The sequence below is a fragment of the Hyperolius riggenbachi genome, chromosome 3 (assembly GCF_040937935.1).
Source record: "Hyperolius riggenbachi isolate aHypRig1 chromosome 3, aHypRig1.pri, whole genome shotgun sequence".
In the NCBI taxonomy this organism is placed as follows: Eukaryota; Metazoa; Chordata; class Amphibia; order Anura; family Hyperoliidae; genus Hyperolius; species Hyperolius riggenbachi.
This window is the reverse complement of record NC_090648.1, coordinates 149,424,546-149,451,144: the sequence shown is the minus strand read 5'-3', so window position 1 is coordinate 149,451,144 and position 26,599 is coordinate 149,424,546. Positions and strand designations below refer to the sequence as shown.

The following is a 26,599-nucleotide window of genomic DNA, read 5'->3' as shown; positions in this document are numbered from 1 at the left end:
AAGGAAATCAATATGGCAGCCTCCATACACCTCTCACTACAGTTCTCCTTTAAGTGAATATGCTCCTATCTCACTTCACCTCTAAGGCTTGATTCCCACTACAGTGGAAAACTTGACATTTTCATGTCCCTTTAGCTGAAATGTTATAAATGGGATACATTCGCACTTGTGAGTCTGCAACAAGTCCGTTTGGTGAAGCGGAACGCACTCTTCTGCTATCCATGATTTTTTACTGGAGTTGAGATGTGTTTCCCACTAGGGATGGTCAATGAGATGCAAATCATTTCAAATCGATGTAGAATTATGCAAGTTTTATATGCAAATGTATGCAGCTTGAAAATGGACCAATCGAATTTTACCTCAGGTTGATTCTATTGGTTCATTTTCAAGTTGCATGAATTTGCATACAAAATTTGCATAATGCTGCATGAACATCGAAATTATTTGCATCTCATTGGCCATTCCTATTTTGCACATAGCCTATGGTGGAAATGCATCTGCCCCAGGCTCTGACAGGACCACAAAGGGACTATTGGAGTGAACACTAACCTGTCTGATCCTGTTGGCTGTTGGAGTCTGGCTTAAGAGGGAACGTAGCCCTAATGGTTTTAATGCTTTGGCTGTTTAGTGTGTTTCACTTTGTAGAGTCACTAGGTGACACGGATAAGAAAGAGAGGCATTGCTTTTTCAGTCATGAATGCTTTTACTGTAATAAGCTTAAGCCTTGTATTTTTCATAAAACACAAGCTGATGCAACATTAAACAGCTACTGTAGCTTTCAGATGCATGCTATTTAGTTTTGTTTTGGTATTTACTTTCAGCAAGGTAGTGGCAGCAGAACTACGAAGGATAATCGCCAAAGGAAAATGTTCCTGTTTCAAATGGACTTTCGTTTTTTATTGTAGACAATATTTTACCAGTAATTCAGGTTACTAGTTCTGGACACCATGTGTGGAGTCAGAGATGTAGAAAGTCCGCTCCTTCACTTATGTACATGGACATGTATGGTTAGAGAGGATAAACATCCAGTTATGATAAAACATTGTTATACAGTATCATGCTATGGTTGATGTGAATTTGTGTATTTGAGGTGTATGGTGCTGGATTTAACGTAATCGTGAAATCAATATGTGCAACAGGGGTATTCCCGGTGCATGCTATACATGTAGGCCTCGACCTTATTGATTTTCAGATAAGCCTGGCCTGCGCTGCTCATAAGCCTCTTCTGTCCCCCAGCATGAGTGTTTTGTGATGAAGCAGGTTTAGCAAGTCTAAGGCTTATTTCTTCGCTGTAAGGTCTCCTTGTAGTCAGTAGCAGTGGCTGGATAGTGTAATGGTTAAGGGCTCTGCCTCTGACACAGGAGACCTGGGTTTAAATCTCGGCTCTGCCTGTTCAGTAAGCCAGCACCTATTTCAGTAAGGAGTTTCTTGGGCAAGTCTCCTTAACACTGCTACTGCCTACTGAGTGCGCTCTAGTGGCTGCCTCGCAAGCGCTTTGAGTCCGACAGGAGAAAGGCGCTATACAAATACTGCAATTATTATTATTATAATGACCTGTGAGGGTAGGGCACTATATGAGAGTGGAGGCAGATAGGGAGCGTTGTTGGTGTGGCAGCTTGATGACCCCAGATGTGCTGCTGACTCATCTGAAGGTCAATATAACAGGTGGGTGTCCAAGAGGGAGGTGGGGGTTTAATCCACAGAACTGGAGTGTTGTGGATTATCCACCTTCCTGAACTTTGGATCTGCTTGAAGAATTATTCACTTGTGTTTGGTACCTCATTAGCGTCTTTTAAGACATTTTAATTGTATTCTTGTAACAAATCAACTGACCTGACTAATAATTCTACCAGACTGCAGCACCTTCCAGTGCTGGAAGAACAGTCAATATAGGTATACCGTCTTCTAACCGCAATGTCTCCCTCCTGTGCCTCCACCTTCAGCCATGCACAGTATGAATATTGTAAAAGCTACAACAGTGAGGAATGCAGGCGGCCACCAGGAATGTATGAAAGCTTATGTATACACTTTTGTGTCCTTACATAACACCTTATGGTGCTGGATTTAACGTAATCGTGAAATCAATATGTGCAACAGGGGTATTCCCGGTGCATGCTATACATGTAGGCCTCGACCTTATTGATTTTCAGATAAGCCTGGACCGCGCTGCTCATAAGCCTCTTCTGTCCCCCAGCATGAGTGTTTTGTGATGCAGCAGGTGTAGCAAGTCTAAGGCTTATTTCTTCGCTGTAAGGTCTCCTTGTAGTCAGTATGAAATCTTTAGCAAGGAATATCGGGGAGAAGTTCTGCCAGGAGCACACGCAGTCTTATAAAGGTAAATGTGCTGTGGGATATTGACGGATAGCAGGTGCAGTAGAAAATTTGTTTCAGGTTTCTTTTTCTGTGCAGATATTAAAGTGAAAGTCTTGGCTGCTAATGTGTCTCCTGTAGGGAGAAAGCTGAATACTTCCCTCCCCAGTAAGGCTTTCCTTGGTATTCCTTCCCTTTCTTTTGCAGGTTTCCTCCCCCCAAGGCTGCTGTAACAGCAGTGGCGTTCCTCCTGTGATCCCACAAAAACTTTTCCCGGTCACCACATCCTACCAATTCTTGTAATCGGCACAATAGAAAATGAACTGACAAAACTGCTACTCGCGAAGAGCTCTTTCACACTAGCTAACGCATTAACGAACCTGATTTCGTGCACACGGTATGAATTAAGGCGTGACGTCGGGAAGTTGCGGTTCGACATATATCAGCAGTGAAAGTTCTAATTCACTCAACAGGAAACCGATTACACCGGAAAATTAAAAGCTCCCAGATGCGTTACAACATAACGCTCTGGAACGCTTTGTCTAATGCAGTGGTCCTCAAACTAAGGCCTGCGGGCCGAATGCCCCCTGAGGCTTTTTCATTGGCCCCCAATCACAAAATATATAACTTATAGATGCAGCTCACTGCACCTTTAAATATTGGGGGCCCGCATGTAGAATAGCAGTGCTACATACTGTAGAAGCCACCGAACAGTAATTTGCTGGCTTCCAATCCAATTCTGCATCAGGTGATATTGCTATCCAACTGAATGGTAGGTTGTTACCTGGGTATGCTTCACTGCGTGGTGCACAAAGATGTTCTTCAGGCGCCGCATGCCTGAATGGCTGCTGGGAGTTCTCCTCCGGGCATGATGGGGGGGGGGGGGGGGGGTTTACAAGGAAATCAATACCTAGATTCAATGTAATGTTTTTCAACATTTTATGTATGTTCCACCCCCTTCCCCCCCCCCCCCTTTCCCCAGCAGTCTGAAGTATGTTGACCCATCCCTTGACCGAAAAAGTTTGGGGACCCCTGGTCTAATGTGAACGGTAACATGAAAGTCAATAGACTTTCGTGTTACCGTTCTAATCACATCCTAGGAGCGGTCCGTCAAAATGGACGGAACAGCTCCTAGCGTGAAAGAGCCCTTACCTTTCTCCATGATCAAGTGATCAGGAGTTTTCCTTTTGTCGGATTACTGTCAATGGATCCTTTGTTAAACATATGATTTGTTCATATCTGTTTTTTTACCAAAGGATCTGTTGGACCTCCTCTGGCAACCAGGACGTGATTGGAATGCAAAGTCCTGACCTGCACGATAATCTACTGGTGTTGATTCATCTTTCGTATTCTGTGGAACACGTGCTCCTTATGAACTGTGAACAACACTGGAGCAGTGAAGTGCATAAAGATGCCCACTAATGATACAATCTTAATTGTACAATCATAACACTTCTGAAGATCTACTATCTGCTCTGGCCGGCCGTATTTCACGTTGTAGTATAAACCAAGCCTACACTGGGTAGAGCAGGAAGGGTTAAATGCTTTTGTGTCTAACACACTGAACAGGCAGACAGAAGCAAGACTGTTGAGCTGCAGCGATGGCTCAGCAGAGGAAGGTTGGAAGTAGCCAGGTACTTAGCTCTGTGCTCATAGGAAAAGACTGGTTGGTGCTTCCTCCCTGACTTCTTCATGTGGATAATAAGCTCAGGGCAGGCGCTTAGTCAGTAGCTAAAGCACTGATAAGTCTCATAAAATTTCACTATCATCTCAACAGCAAATGGAGCTACAGGACCCAGCCAGCCAGGTACATTGTATAAAGTACAGAAATGCAATGTAAATGTACAAGGATATGCATTACAAAAAATAGTGTGAGTTAGGGCTTCCAGTTCACAGTGCTTCTTGAATACTGACCACGGTACATAGCATTATTATATTTTCCTTTTTACCATACTGGAGTTAATTTAATTGTTTAGAACAGACAGAATCTCCCATTTTGGCAATTCCAGTCAGGAATTCCTCTCGTTTCTACTCTCGGTATTTACACCTCAGAATCCACACAAGTAAACTTTCTAATTGATAAAGCTGACATTATGTTTCTTGTTGGAATAAGTGGAGTTTTGCTTTAATCTGATAGCGGCTTGCACTGGATAGGCAGGACTGTAGCACATTGTCCTTCAGGTTGATGGGACACACAGCAGTAATAGTTTTGTCCAATCCCAAGGCAAGTGAAGGGCAGGCAAGATCAAGTGTCTGAAGATGGCACTGCTGCCAGCAGGAAGCCAGCCAGATTCCAGATACAGGTCCGTCACTGTGTCCTTCACAAAGGGGTATCTGGCTAGGCACACTCTCTATACAGACAGAACCTGCAAGGGCAGATTGTAAGCATGACCTCCAATCACCAGAGCTAAGTTGCCTGAAGATGGGACAGAGCAGCTCATTATCTACCATGCCATAAACCTGAGAATAAACGCAATAAGAATGCACAAAAATTATTAATTAATCTTATAGATAGATCATATAGATAGTTTCATAGTGTTTGGGAGTATTCTGCTGTCAGAGCACGAAAATGTATAAAAACCAAAGGAAAAATAATTCTGTTGCTCATTGTAAATAGTTTTGTGCACTACAAGAACGTACTCCTAATCAAAATTTAAATTAGATAGCACTGCCAGCAGCAGAGGAGGGTTAACTTACCTATGCCCCCACCTATAGCCGATGCGGTCCACGTAACTCTACTACTTCCTCCTTCAAACCCGTAAGGAGGAAGAAGTGGAGTTACATATTACAGCAACAGGCTAGCTGTTACCTCTCCAAATCAGCCTCTTAAGGTGCCCATTAACGGTACAATTTTTTTCACCAAATGCGATCTTTCGATGCAATTTTTATGATCGAATTGTATAGAAAATTTGCTGTTTATGAAGGCAATTGATAAGGAACGATATTTTGGTCGATTGCTAAATAGGATAAAATCTGTACAAATTGATTTTATGATCGAATTTGAAGAAAGAATCGTTAAGTAAATATGAACAATGGATAATTGTGTTCCGATTAGCTATGATCATTCAAATCGCATTGAAAGATCGCATTTAGTGGAAAAGTGTACTGTTAATAGGCCCCTTTACTCATTCTCCTGCATGATGTGACACAGTGAAGTATTAACCTCCCTGGCGTTCCGATTAATTGCGGCGCACGGCCGCGGTAGGGTTTTTTATAGTTAATTTTTTTTTTCTAACCTGTAGCTAGCCTACCGCTAGCTACATGCTTCCCCCCTCCCTTCGCTTTCCCACCCACCCCTCCGATTGCCGCTGGCACAAATACCCAACAGGAAATCCCGTTCTGAACAGGATTTCCTGTATGGGCTTCCCCCGTCGCCATGGCGACGATCTGAATGACGTCAGGGAGAGTCCCGGTCCACCCCATAGCACAGCCTGGCAGTGATTGGCCAGGCTGCGCAAGGGGTCTGCGGGGGGGGGGGCCTCTTTCGTGTTGGGTATTGGCGTCGATCGGAACAAACACGCAGCGAGCAAAGTGCTAGCTGCGTGTTTGAAAAAAAAATTATGCAAATCGGCCCACCAGGGCCTGAGCAATACACTGCGGTGTTACTGGGCGAGCTGAGCTCGTCCGTAACGCCCAGGAGGTTAAAGCATGGAGAGATAGAGAGAGAGCTGGATGAATAAATGATGTGCTCCTAGCACTAGTGGGAATGTGTAACCTATTATAGCGTATTAAAAAAGTTATTTAATTGATCGTGTTCCTTTAAATTTTGATTAGTTGTAGTTACGTACTCGTAGTGCAGAACACTAATTGTAAATGTCCAGGTGATAAGATTGTTTTCTTATATGCATTTGAAGAACCCCCTGAAATCTCTTATTTGCTCTGTGACCTTCTGCTCCTGTTTTTATAAATGAGGCTGATTGCTGGGCAATTACATAGGTTTGCATTACAGATCACACTGCTGTGTGCATAGTCTGATGTTGCTTAGGTCATATGAGAGTGGATTAAATTCTCCTGGATATGGTATAATCACGCACATTATGGGTACCTCTGAAGTAAGGATGTGATAAGTGCAGTCTTATCACGTCTATAGTTTCATCTTGAGCAACATATGTGAGAGGGAAAAGGTTAAGAAAGCCTGAGACATTAATTCAGCCTGCCTGCCTCTGTCTAATTTGTAGCAAGAGCAACAGTATCAGTGCTTTGCCCTTGATGCTTCTAGTGTATTAACATGTCTGGAAATTGATGTCCTAGTAGAAATCCTTAAGGGTAACAGCTGTGATATTTCTCTTTGTCTCCAAGGTATCTGCACTCAAATAACATTGTCTTTGTCCCAGAAGGTGAGTAACTGTCTCACTTATTGCAATAAAAGCAGTTGTAATGATTATTTTATAATATGAGGTGTTTGAAGGGATGTTTAAATTGATATTGCTGCCGAAAAATTGAAAATACATAAAGTTTGTATTCCTGAAGTTGTCTGCTCCACCTCTAACTGGTGGAAAGAAGGAATGATCAGTGAGATGCAAATCAGTTCTCCTTGCAATTGAAGTGCATGTAAATGTTATACATCTTGAGCTTGGACCAATAGAAGTTGACAGGAAGTTATTCTGATTGGTCCAGTTTCAAGCTCCATATAATTAATATGAAATTTGAATGCACGGAAAAATGATTTGCATCTCATTGATCATCCCTAGTGGAAAGGCTGAATACTATCCAGACTTGCCTCTAAGAAGGACTAACCGCTCTAATACAGCTCTATAATCTCCAGTGGTTACCCAGGTTCAGCTGGACTTTCTGGTACAGAAGTGTGCGCTTTCAAAAGGCCAAAGAATAAGGATGATCGAGCTCAGCTTCACAAGAAGAAAAATTACCTGCTTGTGACCAAGGAGGGGGCCACAGCAGAGAGGTGTAAAGCCTCAGCTACAGAATATCTATGCCCTCTGTGACGTCATCTGAGCCACGAGGCTGTAGATATACGTCTTGTAGCAGAAGCACAGCTATGCACAATTGGGCTTGCTCCTGTGCACACTTCCGGCGCTCTCTGCTGCAACACTAATTGGTGAAAGGGAATATATGTACCCTGAGACAATAAGATTGATTATTACCATTAAAAATATATTTATTTTCTCAGTTAATAGTGAAAAATACACACTGTAGCATTATTTCAGTATAAAATATCCTCACCATAATTTGTGACAGGAACATAATCTTACTTTTGTGATAAATGATATAAATAGCCAAACAAAAATCTGTAGGTTTTTTTTATATACAGTAGAGCTTTTTACTGGAATTGGTAAAACAGAAATATGTTTTTCTTCTATTTTTTTTCCCCATTAAAATGCATAAAAAAATCTAAATTGTTCTAGGGAAAAAATGCCATACTATGAAAGTCTAGTTTGTCTTGAAAAAAATGATATATATTTCATCACATAGGGATAAAGTAATCACAGATTAAATAGCAACATAGCTAACGGTCAAAACTGCTCTGGTCCATAAGGGGAAACAAGATCTAGATCAGGGCTGGACAAACTTGGCCCTCCAGCTGTTAAGGAACTACAAGTCCCACAATGCATTGCAGGAGTCTGACAGTCACATACATGACTCATAAAGGCAGATGCATTGTGGTTCCTTAACAGCTGGAGGGCCAAGTTTGCCCAGGCCTGAACTAGATGCAAAGTGTTCAATATACCTGTATGACCGCCTGCTGCCGCTGCGCTCCATCTACCCGATACTCATTCTTTCATAGCGGATATTCTGGCTGTGAAGGAGGAAGTGGAAGTGTCAGGAGGATAGAGTGGCAGGCAAGAGCCGGTCATACGGGCATATTAACCCTCTCTGCTGCAGCCTCTCCTGGGACATGAGTGGGTATAGTTTACTTCTCACTTAGCTGTGCTCTTGCACACCCCTACTACATATGGGGATAGTTCAGACTCATGAAGAGGAATGGGTTGCCAGTGATTTATAATTATTATTATTATTATAAAAGTCCAACATAGCCACCATTATTGCTTCCATGTGCTCTCCGTATTATAGTGCTCCCATCATCCTCATACCATGCTTCATGCCAGTTCCTGCAAGGAAGGACATTTACACAGTGGGTTATTATTTACACGGATGGGGGAAAAAACAACAGCGTTATAGACTGTAAAATGTATAAACGGCTTGCAACCACTGACCATACTCTCTTTTAGGGATGAGCTTGAATTTTTTCTAAAGTCATTTTCGCATTTAAATTCATTTTTTTGCCAGATGTGAAATTTTCACGAACATACAATGGATTTTCGCAAGAAATACTTTTTTTGCTAAAAAGCAGAACTTTATTCAGAAGCTGTTTTCTCATGCCCATTAACAATGCATTTTGGGAAAAGTGTGTTCCCACATGCCAAAATTCTCATCTGTACAAAATGTGTTTTCTCATGCCCTAATGCAGTCTTTCTCAACCAGGGTTGTCTGGTTCACAGGCAGTAAAGGTGTGAGCACAGAATAGTGATGCTTGAACAGTTACAATGCAAATGTAGATAGTGTGCATGCACACCACACCCCTTGATTCCTGAAAGTGAATGTGCGAAGTCAATGCTGCACATCAGCAGTGGCACAGGACTTTACTGCAAAACATAGCAGGTGATGTTGATGTCTGTATGTGAGAATGTATTTCAAACCTTTTCTCTGACATTTTTGTCTGGGGAACATTTTTATTATAGTGTACCAGAGACAAAGTGAAAAAAAAATGTATACATACCTGGGGCGTTCTCCAGCCCTCACCGGCTTGATCGCTCCCTCGGCACCGTCCACCACTGCCTCCATCCTCTGTACAGGGTCCCGGCGTAGAGAGCTCCCAGGGATGGGGGCGAGTCAGGTGCGCAGTTATCCCCAACTGCCAAAGTTACCAGACCCCGTATGGAAGATGGAGGAGGCAAAGGATGACGCCGAGGGAGCAATCAGGCCAGAGGGGGCTGGAGGAAGTCCAAGGTATGAATGTATGTATAATTTTTTTTGGTACTTATCCGTTAGCCGGGCGCATCCGGCAGGTGGCGACAAAACTCCACCAGAGTTACATCTTTCCCTACTATCCATGTTGGCCTGGAGGGGGAATAGTAATTAGCGCCACCTGCCGGATGCGCCCGGCTAACGGATAAGTACCTTTTTTTTTAGTCTCTAGTTTCCTTTAAGGCCCTGTTTACACATTATCAGTTGCTCTCAGTTGTAACTGAAAGGACAACTGATTTTCAAAGTAATGCCCGAGTTTTCCTATGGCACAGTTCACACTTAACACATTTTAACTGAAATCTTTTTCACAATCCACTGCTATGGAGAAAAAAAAAACGCGTACCAACTCATTAAGTGTAAACGGGACCTAACTCTAAAGAAAAAAAGAGTTTCACTTACGTGGGGCATCTACCAGCCCTAGGTGGCGGTGGGGGACCGGAGGAGCCGTGAGTGACTGCGAGGGCACAGGATGGCTGCAGGGAGCTGGTAGATGCCCCAGGTAAGTGAAGCTCATTTTTTTTTCCAGAGTTAAGGTTCCCTTTAAACATTCCCATACTGTTTGTTATTTTGGCCGTTTCTTTTTTCCTCTGACCCATCCTTCTGATGTCTGTCTGCTCTTTTCCCTGCAGCCATTGGTTCCTTGGTAAAGCTCCAGTCCTTGGACCTGAGTGACAATGCTCTGGAAATCTTATGTCCTGATATTGGGAGACTTAAATCACTGCGTCATTTACGACTGACCAACAACCGACTAAAATTCCTTCCTCCAGGTAACCTACACACATCCATCATAACTACTGCATTGTATGTATCAGACACCATTTGTATCAGTGATGGGGCTTCTCTGTGATTATAGCTGTATACAGGCTGCAGTTGTACCAAGGTGCAGGAACCCGAGGTGAGAAACCTCTAGAGACTGGCATATTTATTTCCATTTAAACAATGCCAGTTGCCTGCAGCCCTGCTTTTCTGATCTTTCTGGTCATTAGTGCCTGATTACACACCTGAAACAAGCCTGTGGCTAATCCAGTCATACTTCAGTCAGAAACACCTGATCTGCATGCTTGTTTAGCATCTATGGCTAAAAGTGTTAAAGGCTAAGCAGGACAGCCAGATAATGTGCATTGTTTAAAAGGAAATGAATATGTCAGCCTCCATATGTCTCTCACCTCGAGTTCCCTTGTATCACCATTCAATTATGGCTTTACTACTTAGCAAGGCCATGATCTGGAGCATACATGGCTGCCAGTGTAGTCTGCAAGCTCCAATGCGCATGCTTCAGAGTGAGTGAAACACAGAATAGGCATGACAACCAGGGAAACCACCTTTTTGTCTTTTTGTTTGTATTGTAATTGGTACATGCAGTTTACAGAGGGTTTTTTAAGAAAATACAACCCTGACTCAGGATGACAGCTCTGTGGTTGTTTTACTTATAGGATTTTACTGACGGTACACCGTACTGAACACAGAATGCACTGACACAGCAGTCATGAATATGTAGTGCGTGCCACAACTTTTTAAAACTCACTTCCATACCCACAGCATGATAAAACAGGAAGCCTGTATGCTCTGAGAAGTCAAACTTCCCTCCTGATTTGCCTTTTTTTTTTTTTTTTTTTTTTTTAGCATGCTAGCATCATGTCTTCTGCCTTTTAAATCTACTGTGAATCCTCAATCAGTATGGCCCATGGACCCCCATGCACAGCCAGTGTACTTAGCACAAGCCAAACTGACGCTGTTTGCACTTTTCCTTACTCAGGAAGTTTTTTGTAGGGAGATGTAGCTGAACCTAGCCGTGACCTGAGGAGATGCAGGGAACAGGTGCCTTTCCATGAGTGACACCTCTAGACCCTCTAGGTTCTCATACCCCTGGGAGTACTTTGAGTTTAGGGGTACTTGAACTGGTCATAGTCAATTCATTATACAGTACTAAGTTTTGAGAGATTGAAAAAAGAGTGAATAAGTATGTATAGTTCAGTAGAACCATCAACAAATGTTTGAAAAGCAAACACAATTATCTGGTACTTCAGATGATAATAACCACAACAGTGGATACTTGACCTGTACAGTCATTGATAAAGGTGCACATGCTACAACTGTATTGAGAAACCCTAGAATAAGGCTCCAATAATGGTGGCTGTAAGCAAGAGCCTTCTGTGTCTTTGACTTTGTGAATTTCCAGCCTGGTCTGCTGCTAACCTGCAGGTGAAATTCATCAGGCTGTAGTATTTTTAGGGAAAAGGCTGCTCTTGTTATAAATGGCTTATGATGGCTCTACTTCTTATATGGGGAATATGTTTGCTGCACTTGTTATCAGTAAATTGATAGCTGCACTAGATATACAGAGGAAGATGATTGCTACACGTGTTAGGAGTCCCTTATTTGGATTTATATAGCTATAACTTATTGATCAAATATATTTACGGTCATTGGCAGATATAGTTTTTATACAGGTATTCCCTGAGACCCAAACTTTCTTTGAATGGTTTCTCCAGGGTAAAATGATTGAGAAGGGCTGGTCTAATTATAAAAATGTCCTTGCATTTTATGACAGCATCTGTATGCTTGTACTTATATTTACAGAAATTGGAAAGCTGAAAGAGCTGCAGACATTGGACCTTTCCACAAACCACCTTGTCACTTTACCAGAGAAGCTGCACTTGTGCCAGTCCCTGCAGTACCTGACTGTAGATAAGAACCATTTGTGCAGTATTCCACGTCATCTCTGCCAACTAGCCAGTCTTAATGAGCTCTCTATGGCCGGAAACCGCTTGGCATCACTGCCTTTGGGTGAGTATAGAAAAAGCTTGGCATTTGTTCGGTGTGATGGTTGATGAGACTTCTGCCAGCATATCGGTTAAAGCGGACCTAAACTCAGAACTTCCACGTTGCTCTAAAACATAAGCGACAACCTAGTAACCTTTAACCACTTGAGGACCACGGGTTTTCACCCATCCCCCCCCCCAGGTGACCATGCAGCTTTTCACAATGGAATTGTTTGGATGAATTGCTCAGCCTCTGCTCAATTAAGTACTGCAGACTAGGTGTAATGTATTTGCACTTCTTATTGGCTGACTGGCAGTCTGTGGACTACCGTATATATACGTGGCAGAGTGCTGTCTAGGAGGAGTTAGCATTCCTTTTGTGTTTGGTAAGTTGAAGGAGTGGTGGGGGTGAGTTCCTGGTGGTGGCAGCTCCGGGAATTGTCTGTGCTCCCCTATTGTGTTACATGCTGGTTTGGGGGTCCGGAGTGGTGGCAGTGCTCAGGGGCCCCTGTCTGTCATGTGCACTAGTGTTTGCAGCCACTGACAACCTAAATTAGAAGGTTGTCATAATGCATGAGATGCCAAGGATCAGGTTACAGCATCTGGAACCGCTGGCAGTATTATGATTCCTCCTTCTCAGGACAACACACATGCAATTTTGATTGGCCAATCACTGACCAATTTTACCACCTCCATGTAGAATAAGTGCCAATAGACTTTGAATACTATGAAGTGATTGTTTAGGTAAGCTCTGATACCACCTGGAAGTGGAAAAAATGGCCAGTCATTAGCCAATCAAAATTGCCTGTGCGTACCAGCCATAAATCTTGTGGCTGCAGTTAGCATCTGGTACTACCTAACTGTTGTTTGAGGGATGTTCCATATTTTGCTTCCAGTAAAAAAACAGAGCAAATGGTAATATATAAAACTGGATTTGTTATGCTTTAAGTAATGATTTAGGCACTTATAGTAATGGGGAAAATAAAGTTTTAGCCTGTAGGAAAAGGGCTATGGTGGCTGCCATATTTATTTCCTTTTAAGCCATACCAGTTGCCTGGCAGCCGTGCTGATCAAATTGGCTGCAGTAGTGTCTGAATAACACCAGGAACAAGCGTGGAGCTAATCTCGTCAGATTTGATAAAAATGTCTGAAACATCTGATCTGCTGCATGTTTGTTCAGGGTCCATGGCTAAAGTATTAGAGGCAGAGAATCAGTAGGACAGCCAGGCAATCTGCATTGTTTAAAAGGAAATAAATATGGCAGCCTCCATAGCCCTCTTGCTATAGATGTCCTTTAACTCCTTGTTTACGTCTGAAACTCCTGTCATGCAAACACTGCTCTGCTTGTTGGGTAAAAAGTTAAACATTGTTTTTATGACTCTGACCTTATTGTGTGGAAGTGAGTCTGTTCTACGCAGATTCAGCTTTTAATCTCTTCCCCCCCCCCCCCCCCCCTCAAGTATGCTGCTAACAGCCTTACATGTTCATAAGAGAGCAAACAACATAGCTTTTGCATGTCAAGAGTTGAGGAAAACAATTTGTATGAATCATCTCCACATCATTTAGAAGCATGAAAGAGGCCGCATGAATGAGGGTTTTCTCTGTTCCTTTCTTCTCTATACAGGTGTAGAACTGAACTGCTTTCATGCATAGCTCTTTCATTCCATGAAAATACAGTTAAAAAACAATTTCATTATAGAAAATTCAGCTTGTTAATATAAACTTTTAGAAAGAAAAATAACTTCCCGCCGGGTACCGGTTAACAGGGACTTAATTATACTATAGCTTTGGATTATTGCCTGACGTGCGTCTCCCCAGCCCCTGAAGGCCAGGAGTTAATGGATGAGTCATTTTTATCACTACTTTCTCCTCCTCCCTGTAATGTCTTTTGTACCACATCAATGTGCTTTTTGGCAAGGTGCTGCTTCTACGCAAACATCATTTACTTTTGTTCCTTCTGCACAGTTAGCAGAAGTTGCCATATTTGGACTTTCTGTGAATTTGGCCATCAGCACTCGTCCAGCCTGCAGTTCAATGTAAATCACAAGTACTGCTCTTCAGACAATAGAGCTGTAGCTGCCAACATCTGAGCCGCGGTGATAAAAAAAAATAATGTGTTGGGTTACGACCAAGGGGCCAGCGGAATGACAGCACATTACAAGAGCTGAGAAAGCTTTTCCAGAGGATGAGTTGGAGAAACGCAAACTAAGGTTAGGATGCTGTTGTTCCAACTCCTGCTAGAACATCACAGGGAGTCTTTACACTACATCAGTTATAACTAAACGGACAACAATTGATGTGCATGGTTAATTTCCATGTTTCCCTATGGCCCAGTTCACATTATACACGGTTTAACTGAAAGCTTTTTCACAAAGCACTGCTATACAAAGCTAAAGGACCTCTATTGCAAATAAATAAATAAATAACCACTTCCCAACCACATTTTTTCCCCTGTTTATTCACCAATAACTTTATCGTTACTTATCACATCAAAATGATTTTTTTTTTTTTGTTTTCCACAAACTAGGCTTTCTTTGGGTGGTACTTTTTGCTAAGAATTATTTTATTTTTTTATGCATTTTACAGGGAATAATAGATAAAATAAAAATTATTTCTCAGCTTTCAGCCATTATAGTTTCAAAAGTTTTTTTTTTTATATATATTCAATTCAAGCACTTTATTGTCAATGTGTAACACAATGGCAATAAGCTATTATAGTATTAACATAAAATGTGCTTCGATAGATAAAACCCACACGTTTTATTTGCCCTTTTGTCCTGGTTATTACAACTTTATGTGGAAATAAGGATGTATCTTTTCCATTTAGTGATTTTTAACCACTTAACATCTCAGTCGTTTTCAGCTTATGCATCCGAGCAATGTTCACCTCCCATTCATTAGCCTATAACTTTATCACTACTTATCACAATGAACTGATCTATATCTTGTTTTTTCCGCCACCAATTAGGCTTTCTTTGGATGGTACATTTTGCTAAGAGCCACTTTACTGTAAATGCATTTTAACAGGAAGAATAAGAAAAAAAATGAAAAAATTCATTATTTGTCAGTTTTCGGCCATTATAGTTTTAAAGTAATACATGCCTCCATAATTAAAACCCACGTGTTGTTATTGCCCATTTGTCACGGTTATTTCACCATTTAAATTATGTCCCTATCACAATGTATCGCGACAATATTTTATTTGGAAATAAAAGAGCATTTTTTCCGTTTTGCATACATCACTATTTACAAGCTTATAAAAAAAAAAATAGAGAAATATTTCATCTTTACATAGATATTTAAAAAGTTTAGACCCTTAGGTAAATATTTATGTTTTTTTTTTTTTTTATAGTAATGTTTTTTTTGTTTTTTTTATTAAACATTTTATGTGGGCATTTTTGGGAGGGTGGGATATAAAAGTGTTTTATTTGGGGAAATATTGGTGTATTGTAATGTTTTTGGGCATTTACTTGTAGTTTTACTTTTTGGCCACAAGATGGCAATCTCGATTTTTTTTACATGACGTCACTCTAAGCGTACAATGTACGCTTAGAGGGACACAGCTTCAGAAAGAGCGAAGCTTCCGAGAGAAGCTGTCGCTTTTTCAGTGGGGGAGAGGAATCAATGATCGGGCTCCCTAGCCCGATACATTGATTCCGTCTGTCTTCCTTGACGTTTTTATACGTCAAGGAGGACAAAGTGGTTAATACTATATCAATAATTACGAGCCTTTATTTGTAAAATTAATAGTAATATACCCTTTTAACATTTTGTGTGTAATTTTTTATTTTACAAGTGTTATATTTTGGTAACCATAGGGTATGGGTGTAAGGGGTAAAATGAATAAAAATGTATGTATTTAAATGTATTGTATGTCTGTAATGTGTGGGTGAAATTTTACTTTTTGGCCACAAGATGGCGCTACACTTAACTTCAGTGTACTATAAATAGTACAAGTAAGTACTGTTTATGTTCGGGGTCTCACTGATACTGGCTCTGATCCATTACAGGCACTGTGATCGAGTTTGAGAACAAGCTGTTCTCATGCCCTGATTGTGGAACGGCAGGAATCCGTCTGCAATGCAGCGATCGAGATCGGTGAAGTAAACAAGTACGTATATCTACGCCCCTGGTTATTAAGTGAAGTTTCCAGGGGCGTACATACACGTACCAGTGGTGGGGTACTTGCTAAAATACATGTAAATTCATACAAATGTTTCTTCCATAGAAAAATGAGCCATAAATTACTTTTCTCCTATGTTGCTGTCACTTACAGTAGGTAATAGAAATCTGACAGAACTGACAGGTTCAAATCCTCTAGGGGATTTTTAGTATTTTGTTTTGTTTTTTTTTCTCAAAAATTTTCATTGAAAATTTTCAAAATTTTCAAAATGTAGCAGTACAAAATTTTCAAAATGTAGCGGTACAAAAGATTGTCTAATTTACAAACATAGTAAAGTAAACTGACCCAAATCGGCCTAAACTAGCAAAGAGTTACACATGCTAAGTAGTCACATCTGGCCGTGCCAACACAAAAGTAGCATAAATGTAGTATAATTCTACAATAAGGCAACTCTTTAGAGCCTGTTGTACTAAAGAGTTTTAATAACAAGGATAAAATAATAGAAATTCTAATTAAACCTATTAAAACAAACTCTGGGAACACCTCTGCCATTGCTATGTGTAAGAATCATATTCAAATATTAATAAGTAGCATTTATACCTGGTCAAATTTTTAACAACTTACTAGAGTAGGAGATGCTGAGGGAGAACATTCTGAAAATAATGATAAATTATAATTAAGAATACACGGCAAACTCAGTATAACCTACTTGGAGCCCCAATAAAGTAGTTCACCTGTGTATCTAGTTAGGTGAGTTTCATAATATATTCAAAAATCCTTCTTTCCCCAATGGGCCCACAATCTTGATTCCATAGGCAGAATGTGTTGTATTAAAGAGCTCCAGTGAAAATAATGTAATAAGAACTCCATTGAAAATAATGTAATAAACAAAGTGCTTCATTTTTACAATAATTATGTATAAATGATTTAGTCAGTGTTTGTCCATTGTAAAGTCTTTCCTCACCCTGATTTACATTCTGACATTTACCACATGGTGACATTTTTACTGCTGGCAAGTGATGTCAGTGGAAGGAGACGCTGCTTGCTTTTTTGGCAGTTGGAAACAGCAACAAGGTTCAGCCAGGAAACTGTCAGGACCATGGTCCTGACATCACACTGTGGGAGGGGTTTCATAACAATATTAGCCATACAGAGCCCCCTGATGATCCAGTTGTGAAAAGGAATAGATTTCTCATGGGAAAGGGGGTATCAGCTACTGATTGGGATGAAGTTCAATTCTTGGTCACAGTTTCTCTTTAAGTAGAAAAGGTGCGTTAATGAAGGGATTTCCACAGATTTTCAATTTGATAAAAGGAGATGTCTGGCTGCCAACAACAACCAAGAGAAGACTTCACCAGAGTGAATATAGAGGGTTCACCACAAGATGTAAACCATTGGTGACCCTCAAAAACAGGAAGGCCAAATTAGAGTTTGCCAAATTACATCTAAAAAGCCTTAACAGTTCTGGAACAACATCCTATGGACAGATGAGACCAAGATCAATTTGTACCAGAAGAGTATGCAGAAGAGAAGAGTATGCAGAAGGAAGTAACTGCTCATGATCCTAAGCATACCACCTCATCACTGCGCATGGTGGTGGTAGTGCCATGGCGTGGGCAAGTATGGCTGCTAATGGAACTGGTTCTTTTGTATTTTTTGATGATGTGACTGCTGACAATAGCAGCAGAATATATTCAGAAGTGTTTTGGGCAATATTATCTGCTCATATTCAGCCAAATTCTTCAGAACTCATAGGATGGCGCTTCACAGTGCATATGGACAATGACCAAAAGCATACTGCAAACGCAAACAAAGAGTTTTTGAAGGGAAAGGAGTGGAATGGTATGTAATGACCAAGTCAATCACCTGACCTGATTCCGATTGAGCATGCATTTTACTTCCTAAAGACATAACTGAAGGGAAAATGCCCCAAGAACAAGCTGGAACTGAAGACAGTTGCAGTAGACGCCTGGCAGAGCATCACCAGGGATGAAACCCAGCGTCGGGTGATGTCTGTGCGTTCCGGACTTCAGGCTGTAATTGACAGCAAAGGATTTGCAACCAAGTATTAAAAAGTGAAAGTTTACAATAAAAATGATTGAAAACAAAAAGTGAAAGTTTGATTTATTATTATTCTGTTCCATTACTTTTGGTCCCTTAACAAGTGGGAGGCACATATGCAAACTGTTGTAATTCCTACACCGTTCACCTGATTTGGATTTAAATACCCACAAATTAAAGCTGATAGTCTACAGTTAAAGCACATCATGTTCGTTTCATTTCAAATCCATTGTGGTTGTGTATAGAGCCAAAAATGTTACAATTGTGTCCATGTCCCAATATTTATGGATCTGACAATAGATGGCTCGATAGATAATTTCTGACAGCTCCGATCTAATTTCGATTGTTTTTTCTGATCAATTTTCTCATAGAAGTGAATGGAAATCGATCAGAAAAACCATCAGACAATCGATCGGCCAGTAAATCTGCTGAAAAACTCATTGTGTATTCCCAGCATAAGCAGCTCATGTGAGGGACGATAGGATTTAATAATGCACAAAGTAGATACCGAGAGCCCAATATGGTATAGTAAACTGAAGGTAAGATGATTATCAATAATATAGTAAGCAGAGGACGTACTCACAAAACCCAGGTTGCTGACAGAGCAATCACAACTCAAGACTTGTGGGGAAAGCCCATCCCCAATAGGACAGGTCAGGTTCATCTTCACGATTGCAATCAGCTCCCTGCCTCCCCCCCCCCCCCCCCCCCCCAAAAAAAAAAAACACATGAAATTGTTTATTAATTATCACCTTACTTTAGACAATCATTGAGCTATTTAACCCATCATAAGGCTTTAGGAAAACCGTAAAACATACCCTGATTAGGTAAAAGCATCAACCTTCCTCAAAGTGATACTGTACTTATATGAAAGGTCAGACCTTAGTCTGTTTCAAAATTTGTAAATCCAGCTGCCCCCATACTGGAGGCAGTACCTCAACAATATCCTTATGGACCAGCTGCACTGTAAACTCCATGCACGGATTGGGCAGTGGCAAATCAACAATGTGGTAAATGCAAGCATGCGTCAGTCTGAGGAGGTGAGTCTAAGGGTACTTTCACACTGAGGAAGTGCAGTAAATTTACCCCACAGCAGCCTAATGAAAGGCTATAGGGGAGTTCACGGAACATAAAGCGCTTCAATACCTATGTTACCATACGGATCTTGCGGCGACCTGTGGCAGAACAGAAGTCTTGTAAAGACTATGGCGTATTTAAAAAAAACCCGCCACAGGTTTCTATGTTGTGCCTGCGTGGAAGCGTATTTTAACAATAAGCTTCCGCGCATGTCGTTGATTGCCGAACAGGAAGTGAGCGTCACTTCCTGCTTGGCTGGATGCCAAACGGATTACCGTGTGCTAATGCGGTAATTCCCAAAGGCCTGTTTTTCCAATTTACAGTGTAAAGCCGGCCTGAGAGTCCGGTTCGGTGGCATGTAGCGCAACAGCGGGAGATGCGGAAGTGGCGGACACTGTACATGCTGTGGCACCAGTGGAGGGTCAGACCGATGTAGAGCTGTTTGGACATGGGAGCTTTGTGCCAAACAATGTGGTGATAGAGAGAGGTTGGTGGGCAGCTCGGGGGTGAGGTGGAGGTAGAGAAAGTATCCAGTACCTGAAGATTACGTAGAAGAACGTAGCCAAATCAGCAAGCCAATCTCATTCGCTCACATTCATTACAGGGTCAAGAGCCATTGAAATCGGCTCCTGACATTTTCACAGAGCTCTGCTGTCATAGCGACGGGAGAGCGGCACGATCAGTGGAATGGTGAATCCTGCCGGGGTGATGTCGCCGAGACCTGTTTTTCGTACCAGTGGTAAGTGGTGCTTAAAGCGGGATTGTCAGCCACAAAACCAAATCCTATTCTATTTAAACACTGCAGTGTGTTTAAAATACTGTCAGAAATCTCTCTCTGCAAGTACAAGCTTTCCAATCTATCCAGGAATCTCTAGGCTGTTATATTTTCTCAGTCCCCCAGGCTCTTTTCTATGCCATTGCCAATGACTCTCTCACCTTCCTGCTTCTCACTGATTGGCTCGGTGCACTCCCCCTTCCCCTGTATGTTTGTCAGCATGCAGACAGCTTATGCTGGTGTATGCGCATTGTGCACATGGACACATAACATTAGCTCCCTTGTGCGATTGGTAAGATGCACTGTCTTTCCCAGGAGAGGAAGTTAGGATGTGTGCTCCTAATCCATTGATAGGTTTGATGCAATGAATGTGTTTGCATGTCTGCACTATGCATGTTACAGGGCCAGAGTTAGGACACCTATGTTTACCTGGGTACTTCTGCGCAGTGTAGGTGATTAAGCATAAGAATGCATTCTTCTGTGAACTAGGACCCTGGCTTTTAATTTAGCTGTAGGGATAACAGTTGTGCCTGGATGAGTGAATCTGTGAATGCAATTGTGTGAACATTTGCATGTGAGTGTGCGAAGGGTTAATAGATTTTTGCTGTTTTCTAGCCACACCCCCTTCAGCACCTCCCTTTCCCTAATAATTTATTTAATGTCCTAACTAGAGGCGATGTGCCTGGATATATGTATGTTTATTCTTATCATTGACCCCTGTGGCTAGGGTCCAATTCGGTGCACTCCCCCTTCCCCTGTATGTTTGTCAGCATGCAGACAGCTTATGCTGGTGTATGCGCATTGTGCACATGGACACATAACATTAGCTCCCTTGTGCGATTGGTAAGATGCACTGTCTTTCCCAGGAGAGGAAGTTAGGATGTGTGCTCCTAATCCATTGATAGGTTTGATGCAATGAATGTGTTTGCATGTCTGCACTATGCATGTTACAGGGCCAGAGTTAGGACACCTATGTTTACCTGGGTACTTCTGCGCAGTGTAGGGGATTAAGCATAAGAATGCATTCTTCTGTGAACTAGGACCCTGGCTTTTAATTTAGCTGTAGGGATAACAGTTGTGCCTGGATGAGTGAATCTGTGAATGCAATTGTGTGAACATTTGCATGTGAGTGTGCGAAGGGTTAATAGATTTTTGCTGTTTTCTAGCCACACCCCCTTCAGCACCTCCCTTTCCCTAATAATTTATTTAATGTCCTAACTAGAGGCGATGTGCCTGGATATATGTATGTTTATTCTTATCATTGACCCCTGTGGCTAGGGTCCAATTCGGTGCACTCCCCCTTCCCCTGTATGTTTGTCAGCATGCAGACAGCTTATGCTGGTGTATGCGCATTGTGCACATGGACACATAACATTAGCTCCCTTGTGCGATTGGTAAGATGCACTGTCTTTCCCAGGAGAGGAAGTTAGGATGTGTGCTCCTAATCCATTGATAGGTTTGATGCAATGAATGTGTTTGCATGTCTGCACTATGCATGTTACAGGGCCAGAGTTAGGACACCTATGTTTACCTGGGTACTTCTGCGCAGTGTAGGTGATTAAGCATAAGAATGCATTCTTCTGTGAACTAGGACCCTGGCTTTTAATTTAGCTGTAGGGATAACAGTTGTGCCTGGATGAGTGAATCTGTGAATGCAATTGTGTGAACATTTGCATGTGAGTGTGCGAAGGGTTAATAGATTTTTGCTGTTTTCTAGCCACACCCCCTTCAGCACCTCCCTTTCCCTAATAATTTATTTAATGTCCTAACTAGAGGCGATGTGCCTGGATATATGTATGTTTATTCTTATCATTGACCCCTGTGGCTAGGGTCCAATTCGGTGCACTCCCCCTTCCCCTGTATGTTTGTCAGCATGCAGACAGCTTATGCTGGTGTATGCGCATTGTGCACATGGACACATAACATTAGCTCCCTTGTGCGATTGGTAAGATGCACTGTCTTTCCCAGGAGAGGAAGTTAGGATGTGTGCTCCTAATCCATTGATAGGTTTGATGCAATGAATGTGTTTGCATGTCTGCACTATGCATGTTACAGGGCCAGAGTTAGGACACCTATGTTTACCTGGGTACTTCTGCGCAGTGTAGGTGATTAAGCATAAGAATGCATTCTTCTGTGAACTAGGACCCTGGCTTTTAATTTAGCTGTAGGGATAACAGTTGTGCCTGGATGAGTGAATCTGTGAATGCAATTGTGTGAACATTTGCATGTGAGTGTGCGAAGGGTTAATAGATTTTTCCCATACTGGAGGCAGTACCTCAACAATATCCTTATGGACCAGCTGCACTGTAAACTCCATGCACGGATTGGGCAGTGGCAAATCAACAATGTGGTAAATGCAAGCATGCGTCAGTCTGAGGAGGTGAGTCTAAGGGTACTTTCACACTGAGGAAGTGCAGTAAATTTACCCCACAGCAGCCTAATGAAAGGCTATAGGGGAGTTCACGGAACATAAAGCGCTTCAATACCTATGTTACCATACGGATCTTGCGGCGACCTGTGGCAGAACAGAAGTCTTGTAAAGACTATGGCGTATTTAAAAAAAACCCGCCACAGGTTTCTATGTTGTGCCTGCGTGGAAGCGTATTTTAACAATAAGCTTCCGCGCATGTCGTTGATTGCCGAACAGGAAGTGAGCGTCACTTCCTGCTTGGCTGGATGCCAAACGGATTACCGTGTGCTAATGCGGTAATTCCCAAAGGCCTGTTTTTCCAATTTACAGTGTAAAGCCGGCCTGAGAGTCCGGTTCGGTGGCATGTAGCGCAACAGCGGGAGATGCGGAAGTGGCGGACACTGTACATGCTGTGGCACCAGTGGAGGGTCAGACCGATGTAGAGCTGTTTGGACATGGGAGCTTTGTGCCAAACAATGTGGTGATAGAGAGAGGTTGGTGGGCAGCTCGGGGGTGAGGTGGAGGTAGAGAAAGTATCCAGTACCTGAAGATTACGTAGAAGAACGTAGCCAAATCAGCAAGCCAATCTCATTCGCTCACATTCATTACAGGGTCAAGAGCCATTGAAATCGGCTCCTGACATTTTCACAGAGCTCTGCTGTCATAGCGACGGGAGAGCGGCACGATCAGTGGAATGGTGAATCCTGCCGGGGTGATGTCGCCGAGACCTGTTTTTCGTACCAGTGGTAAGTGGTGCTTAAAGCGGGATTGTCAGCCACAAAACCAAATCCTATTCTATTTAAACACTGCAGTGTGTTTAAAATACTGTCAGAAATCTCTCTCTGCAAGTACAAGCTTTCCAATCTATCCAGGAATCTCTAGGCTGTTATATTTTCTCAGTCCCCCAGGCTCTTTTCTATGCCATTGCCAATGACTCTCTCACCTTCCTGCTTCTCACTGATTGGCTGAGCAGACTGCTGCCTAGCTGAAACAGAAACATTATCCTCTGCTCACTCCTGTTTACGAGCAAGGCTGAGATGACTCAGTGATTGGAGGAGCAAAGAAAATAAAAGTTAAAGGAAGAAATGACATCAGGATTTAGCCTCAAACTGTAGGCAAAAGACCTGGTTCCCACCAGTAACATAATTCTCTTAATTTGCTATATAAAATTCACTGAAATCAAAATGTGGACAGTACAATACATGTGTTATGTAAGTAGATCAAGAATTTATCTACTTATAATGTTGTTTTTTTCCCTGGTATAGTATGGCTAATCCTCCTGCTTTAATGGGACTGAGACCGTTGGTACCAAAGTGGTTAAGGTGGCCACTATCAATATAATTTACAAAACAATCATTCATTTCTGATAATTTGTATGGATCGGAAATTATCGTTCGGGATAACCAACAGAGGAAAATCTCATAGCCAATCCGATCAGATTGATGGGATCGATCAAAAAAGCGGATTGATTTTATTAATACAATCATATTGATTAGGAGACTTTCTTTCATTAGTGGTTACCGAAGAATAATTTCCGATCATTCATATGAACAATCATTTGGCAAATTGTATTGTTAGTGACCACCTTAACAGCATCTCTACTGATCTGTGCCAAGTGCAGCTGTGCAGGAAGTAAACACTGTGCCCTTCAGCCTCAAGGTGGTGGATACACAGAGCAGACTCCCAGGAGGGGCGCTGGTGTAATGGATGTCATTAGTATTTCTGCTTGGCTGAGATTCACTGAACCTATGGACTGTGACAGGAGGACATCCAAACCAGGAATGCAAAGCATTCTGCTTTCTCCAACCTTGGATATCATGGTAATTGGTGGAGGCCTCTCAACCTCTTTTAATGCCCTACTATTTTCACAGAAAAACTAATAGCTGCTCTTTTTTTGTCACGTCTCAGCCTTATAGAGTGACGCAGTCTGCACACAGTATGTTCCTCCTATGTGTGGGAGGGTTTCTGCAGTGTGTCCATATGCCCACAGCCATCAATGCACAACGCAAGGGAAACGCTGCTAGACCAAAGTGGCTTATTTTTTATATAGCCGATGTAAGGACATTTTAATATTAAAAGAGAGTACAACTAATTTTCCCAGTTTAGAAACTTCGCTCATTTGAATTAGTCCTCAAGGTTCAACTTTACAAATCTCATTTTTTATTTCCATTTAAGTATAGCATCCCGTCCCCTTGAAAGCAATCAGCACAGCACACCATGCATACTAGCTAGTATCCTGACGCCTGAAACCAGAACTCCCCTCTCCCTATTAACCCCCCCAGGAATTGGTAAAATTGGCTAATCAAAATTAGATGTGTGTATGCACCCTAAATGAACCTTAGGGCTGGGACCCACTACAAAGCGATATCACAGTCACTGGTGATTTGTGGAAGCGCTTTGTAAGAGTGATTTCCCTGCTCCTGTATAATACATTAGATTGGAAACACTTTCAAAATGCTGCGATTGCGATCTCCCTAATCGCAATCACTCTAGTGAGATCTGCTCCATCCACTTACATTGGCAAAGCATTTTGGGAAATCGCTAGCGATTGAAACCGATCTCAGAACGCTGCCAGACACTCTCTAGTAGGTCCCAGCCCTCATAGTGATTGGTGGGCCTGTGATGTACTGTGGTAAGTAAAACTAAATGTCCCTACATTTCCTGTACTGTGGACATTTGTGTGTGCGGCTGAGGGCTACCTGATGCATGTTATGTAAGGACACTTCACTAGCAGCTACACCACCTCAGAATGCTGCAAGGATTTCAGCACAGAGCATCTCATTTTAATGGTGAGAAGTTTTCTGTCATTCTGTTAATGAGTAATCTCGATGTGTTATGTAATTATACATTTAATTAGAGCTCTGAAAACCAGAAAAGAAGTCATGTCTTACACAAATAGTCACCAGATATGTACAGTGTAGCATAGGATTTCTAGGGCCAGTGTGCAGAATTCTGTAGTACTGGTCCAAGCCCTATCCCATAGAGCCATCTCAATCCATGCAATGCACTGATGAGGACCACAAAGCCTGAAACAGCTGAATGCATGTTGGGTAGATGTGGCTCTGTAAAACTTGTAAGCTATAGGTTCGCTGTACACCAGCGGCTCTGGATGTGTGCCTGGCTTTCAGGAGCATAAAGAGATGATTTGCCTATTCACAAGTGATGCATCATGGGAAACTGTACTTCCTCGCTTAAAGCTGAATTATTGCTAATGCATTCTGTTTTATGAATGCTAAATCAGATTTACAAATTAGTGTCATGTTAAGTGCTCATTACCCAGCAGCACCTGAATTATAATGGTTACAGAAAAAGCCTTTCTGTGAATTTAAAGGCACAGCATGTACAATTGCATCCTCAGTACCAGAATATGCAGGGCTAAAACCTACTTCATTGTCTCTTTCTCTGACTAAAGCTGGCCACTAACGGTCCAATTTCTAGCGAAAAATCGTTCGAGCGATCAGAAATTCTGATCGGATTGGTTGTAAATAATCTCCATTGGTGGACACAATCGATTGTGAACGAGTGAAAAAAAATGTCGCCCGAATGAATTTTCGTCGAACGAAAATTTGGATTTTCTTGGTGGTCGTGATAGATCGGAAGCAATGATTGGTTAGTTGATGGTGTAGTGAACGATTTTTCGTCCGATCAGAATTTCTGATCGCTCGAACGATTTTTAGCTAGAAATTGGACCGTTAGTGGCCACCTTAAGAGCTGTTGGTTCACAAAAAAAATGCGTATGTGTTAATGGGAAGCAGGGCCCCAAGCACTCTTTTTGCGCACAAGTCAGGTGCTGCTTGGTTTTTCTTTAAGATAGTTCAAAACAAATAAATATACTTTTTTTTTCTGTACAAGCACTATTTGGTCTATTTTAGTCTCTTATAATCTCCTAGTAATTATGGGACACCATGAGCTATGTGGGCACTCTGTGTAGAAGATACTTTGTCGAGAGCTGCTCCGTGTTAGTCTTAAAGTGAACCCATGCTTGAAACCCCTTAGTGTAGCACAGGGATGTCCAAAGTCTGGCCTGGGGGCCAACTGCAGCCCGCCGATCCTTTTCTGGTGGCCCTCAAAGCTCTCTGCAGTTAATTCCATGTGGC

The 26,599-nt window shown here is 41.9% G+C and overlaps 1 protein-coding gene across 2 annotated transcripts in view; it reads left to right on the top strand.

The window, feature by feature from the left end:
* Positions 1–26,599, top strand: part of LRRC28 (leucine rich repeat containing 28) — a 56,232-nt gene that overhangs the window by 18,098 nt on the left and 11,535 nt on the right. For both annotated transcript variants that reach the window (XM_068275131.1, XM_068275132.1), the window contains exons 4-6: positions 6,610–6,647; positions 9,924–10,061; positions 11,875–12,081. In XM_068275131.1, coding sequence (XP_068131232.1) covers positions 6,610–6,647; positions 9,924–10,061; positions 11,875–12,081 — 383 coding nt within the window. The remainder of the gene's footprint in view (positions 1–6,609; positions 6,648–9,923; positions 10,062–11,874; positions 12,082–26,599) is intronic.